The following is a 5194-nucleotide window of genomic DNA, read 5'->3' on the forward strand; positions in this document are numbered from 1 at the left end:
TCAGCCAACAACAGCTGGACACATCCAGCACAGTAACAAGTAAATAAATAAACACATGAAATACAACAATACAATATCATACAACAGCTGCGGTTTCACTGTAGCTCAAAGTTCACGGATGCTCTGATTCAGGATATCCACAGTAGACGGCAGATGACAAATGACTTTTTGTACCCTGCTTTTTTAGCTAAGGGAACTCTGAGCCTCCTTCCTGATGGCATCAAAACAAATGCGGAGTTGAGAGGGTGGGTGGTGTCACTGTAAATCTGAATGTTTTTTTGGCCATAGAATATTTCCTGAAGCTGCATTTGCTTGTCTCCTGTTATCTTACTGGCCTAGCTCCCTCTATTCCTCAAGTTCAGTTGAAATGCTAAAGCACATCCTGAAATTTCTTCTCTCTTAATCTTTTATCTTACAGTAACTGACATGATTGGATATAACAAAAAGGAGGAGTGCTATATTTTTTGTATTTCTCAGTTTTGTATTAGAGTCTCTTTGGTTTGCTCTTAGATTGCTCCCTGTTCAGGTCGAGTTGTTAGGTTTCTCAGTTCTTTGCATAGACATAACCTTCTGCCTTGTTCCCCTCCTTTAGTTGGCCCTTGTGACTTTGTCTTTTCTAATTACCTCTGCCAAGTAAATTATCAACCAATTCTTATCAGATTGTTTTATGTTACTTCCCTTCATAAATGCAAGCTGGGTTGTGATTAGAAAGAACAAAAGAACAAAAGAACAAAAGAACAAAAAGTGAAAGGACATGAGTCAAAAATCAATATTTAAAAAAAAAACAAGTGCTACACTTATGGACTCTAAAGGTCTTTTTTTTTATTGTCACACTATGTCACTATGTCAGGGTTGTTTTTAAGGGGCTGTCTTTCTAGTTGTATTTATATTTAAACCTATGCACCATATTTTAGTAATGTCATATATTTTATTTTACAGCCATGGGAGGAGGTAAGTCCTGACCTTTCATACTTTCACTTTCTTGTAAGGTAGCCTATTCTAAATACGGTGAAATAATAACATTCTTAGAAAACACAGAATGATTGTGCAGTTGTTTAAAAGTACAACTTCGCCTATACATACTGTATGTCATTTGTCCTTCAGGTAATTCTAAATGGAGGGAGACAGAGTGAGTATGCGTACAGTAGAAGCCAGTGTGGTGTATTGTGGGATTAATAAACAGCTTGTTTTTGCATCGACTTATGTAATTTCAAAGCTCCACTCACAATTTTTTGCATTTAAAATCACACAGTATTTTTTTCGGATGTATTTTTCTCCTATTAACAGGAACAACGAGGTCAGTCTCAGTTTTGTCAGGTCTTATCAGCCTCAAAACAAAGAAGTCAAACAACTCAGAATCCTGCTCCATGGGCCGGTTGGAGCTGGCAAGTCCAGTTTCATCAACTCTGTTGACAGCGTTTTACAAAACAGAGTGTGCAATCGAGCTCAGACTGATGCTATCTCTGGGTCCAGCTACACCGGCAAAGTATGAACAGATGTTGATTGTAGTGAATATTTTTTTGCAAAAATGAAATTATCAATTGATTAGAATACTTAATGAAAGTGAGTAAAAATGATTTTTCTGATTAACTGATCACAAAAGACATATAACAAAGCCAATTTAATATTGAGTATCAAACAGCACTATACCACATTTGGAAGAATAAAAACAATTAAATTTTTCTCTTTATATTCATTCAAAAATGTTGTCAGGACTTTAAAACTGAGAGAGTGACTAACTGAACTTAACCTCTTCATGCAGAGGCCATTTTTGGCAATTTCAGCCTGTTTTTGTATCACTGCAATTAAAGCTTTATAACTACACCTTGTTCTCCTCCATTACAACAAGATAAAGCTTTAACCTGTGTTTGTAGGCACTGACTGCACAGCTACAGCACAAACATTCCGCTTACTTCTACTGCTTTATGCTAATTTACATGTAGCCCGGAGAAGAAAAAGCTCAGAATTTATTACAGTGCAAAGTCATCTTCCTGAAGAAGCAATACCTTTTCGCTTTTTATATCTGCTAATGTATTTGCTGATATGTAAAAAATAACTGCAGCTTCTGTTTTACAGTACAGAACTTACAGAATCAAAAAAGGATCAAGCAACTGTTATTCTTTCATTTTCAACGACATCATGGGCCTTGAGCAACAGGATGCCAAGGGAGTCCCTGTGGAAGATGTCAAGTTGGCCCTGAGAGGACATGTGAAAGAAGAATATAAGGTACAACACTATGAACTTTGATATTATTTCATCATTATTATATATCATGATGTCAGTCCTATTATAATTTGTTATGGTCTGGGTGAATCCTCGATTCTGATTGGCTGCTGGGTGTCCATTAAAGGAGCATTATCGCAAATACAGCAGTAATAGCATAAAATAAGATGAAATATGCAAAAGATGGGTCGGGGGGAGCCATAACTAAATTTACAAAAAAAATCGCCAACAGTAGGCTAGTGTCCGTGGGGCAAATGCAGAATTTGTCTTTGTTATGATCCAAGCCGGCCCGGCGCTTGCTGTGCACTCGGAACTCGCAAATCCGACCCCCGAACCGGACAAATATGCAACAGTAAGTAATGTAGCAGTGTTAGGCTGCTTACAGTCACTGCATCGCTGGTAGAACACTTTCTCTCCACGTCCCTGTGTCTTTCTTCAGTTGTCCTCTCAGCATTATTAAGGAGGAGGAAGTTGCAGTTGCTGTTGTGTTGTTGTGGTTGTGCGCGACGTAGAGCTGACGCTTCCACTAGCGAGTTTTCTTTTTCCCGCGATTGCACGTTCATTCAGCCTGGTGAGGGAGGAGGAGGGGGGAGGAGGGAGGAGGAGGAGGACTAAACGAGGCTGCTCTCTCTCTCTGACAGCTGCCCACTTGTTTATATCTGATAAACTCCGCCTGGCTCCATCTAGTGGCCGAATTAAGGATTTGGATTTGCGATAATACTCCTTTAAAAAGTGATAATGGATACCCATAAAGATGTTCCGGTAAAATAGCCTGATTACGTTCTAAATATTACTGCGCTGGCTCAAACGCTTGTTAGTAACCACGGCAACGGACACTCGGACCAAAACAACTTTTTTTCAGCGCATCACGGCACTGGAGTCTGTAAACACACTAGCGGTAAGAAGTGCACTGGACCTCTGAAAAACTTTGTGTCACGTAACATTTAAGCCGTCACCTCCATCACCTCACCTCCCTTCACTGATCAACTACCAGGCTGTGGCAGAGTCACTGGCTGTAACGGGTCCCTCTTTTTTTTTTTCTTTTATCGCCGACGAGTGTTATTAAATAGTCCGCTAGGCTCAGCCGCTTAAAGACGTATGATTTTAACGGTAAAAACAACATTAAATTAGCCTATAAGTAATTGATTTAATATGTATTTATCTCGTAAGTGACCATGGTATAAGCGGGATAATGCCCTTCGAGGTGTCCGATTATCAGAAATTAATGGACTTCGCGGAAGCAACCGTCCTCCGCTTCGCGTCGGACGGTTCACGCCTCCGCGTCGTCCATTAATTTCTGATAATGGACACCTCGTCGGGCATTACTGTTTTGCAGGTAACTGCTTAGAATGCATTGTTTTAAAAATAATCATTAAATGCCAATTCTGAATTCTTTTCTAGTTCGAACCTGGATGTCCACTGAAAGAAGGTGACCAAGACTACAATTCATCTCCTACTCTGCAGGACAGAGTTCACGTTCTGGTTTGTGTTATTCCCGCTGACTCTGTATCTCTGTTGACTGCTGAAATGGTGAAGAAGATGAGAGACATCAGACTGGAAGCCAGTGACATGGGTAAGAGCAGTATGTGTAGACTAGTCATATACATAATACTTAGTGCTATGATGCCATATTGGAATTTATGAATCAAAATAAAATAATTTTCTGGATGTACAGGGATCCCACAACTGGTTGTTCTCACCAAAGTTGATAAAGCCTGTCCTGAAGCTGGAAAAGACATAAACAATACCTACAAGAGCGAATACCTGAAGGAACTGGTTAGTTTTTATTGGTGATTTAAACCTTTGAATGTCCAAAGTAATTTTCAGTGTTCCAACATGATTCTTCCTCTCTTTTGGTCTCCACTGTACAATGATGACCTGATCTACAATATTTATTTCAATTTCAAATTAGGTCGACAAAATCCACAAGACATTGGGCGTTCCACTCAACAGCATCTTTCTGGTGAAGAACTACTGTTCAGAAGTCAAAGTAAATGACGGCGTTAGTGCTCTGATACTGTGCGCACTGAAACAGATGATTTCCTTTGGAGAAGACTTCCTCAACAACCTGTAGAGCTGCAAACTGCTGAGGCATACTGCTTTTGCTTTAAGATAACTTTTTCTTTTATTTTCAATCATGTTATGTTCGTAGAATTAATGATGTTGATTACTCTGTGTTTTTCTTTTCACAAAAAAGAGCTTATTCAAGTAATTCAATTTCACACTGTCCTTCAATCTGAAGTCTTGATGCCACTTTTCACGACAAAGTTTTTAGTCTGTTGGTCAATCAAGACAAATAGTGTTTAACTCTCTGCTGCAACAGCTTCATTTTAAGATGCATCTGTCTACACTGACAGTGGAGGTTGTGGTCGTAGGCTTCATTGTAAAACCTCTTTCTTTATGACCAGACTTCACATTAATTTACTACAGCTGAATATCAGGTTGATTCCACCACAACGATCCTGCTGTAATAAACCCGTCAAAATTCCTGTTTGATAAATCATGACCCTGATCTTGATAATCCAGCCTGATATGATACCTACTTTCTTATAACACAAGCTATCAGGCATCATTCATATACTGTGTGAAGCTTTACTGTGTTAACCTCTTAAATATTTTTGCTCACACCCACATCTGATGGGATAATTGAAAAAAAAAAAAGATGTCAGTATCTTGAGTACAATGGAGAAATGCCAGAACTATGAATGAGTTACATGTAGATGACATACTGTAATGTTGTTGGACAGAGCCAGTAATGACATGATTCTCTTCTGTTGCTCCTTTGAATTAAATTTGCTCACTAAAACTCAACACTACTTTAACTGTCACTTGAAAACCAGATGGTCTGATCATAAATTGATGTTTGTGTAAGTTGATGTTGTTTCTTTGATCAATTAATGAGTCTGACCTTGATAATCCAGTCTAATATGACACCTAAATTCTTAAAACAGAAGACAGAAGCCATCACTGA

At 38.8% G+C, this 5194-nt stretch overlaps 1 protein-coding gene across 1 annotated transcript; it reads left to right on the forward strand.

Annotated features, from left to right (window-relative positions):
* Window positions 1-941: 941 nt before the first annotated feature.
* LOC310989715 (interferon-induced protein 44-like) lies at window positions 942-4381 on the forward strand (the record flags this gene model as incomplete). The annotated part of the gene is made up of 7 exons (XM_083976862.1): window positions 942-951; window positions 1105-1129; window positions 1288-1486; window positions 2077-2226; window positions 3625-3796; window positions 3899-3999; window positions 4136-4381. 7 exons carry the CDS (start codon window positions 942-944, stop codon window positions 4295-4297), a joined length of 819 nt encoding a protein of 272 aa, XP_083832988.1. The 3' UTR covers window positions 4298-4381.
* Window positions 4382-5194: the final 813 nt, after the last annotated feature.

The sequence above is a fragment of the Trachurus trachurus genome (assembly GCF_905171665.1).
Source record: "Trachurus trachurus genome assembly, chromosome: 8".
Classification (NCBI taxonomy): domain Eukaryota; kingdom Metazoa; phylum Chordata; class Actinopteri; order Carangiformes; family Carangidae; genus Trachurus; species Trachurus trachurus.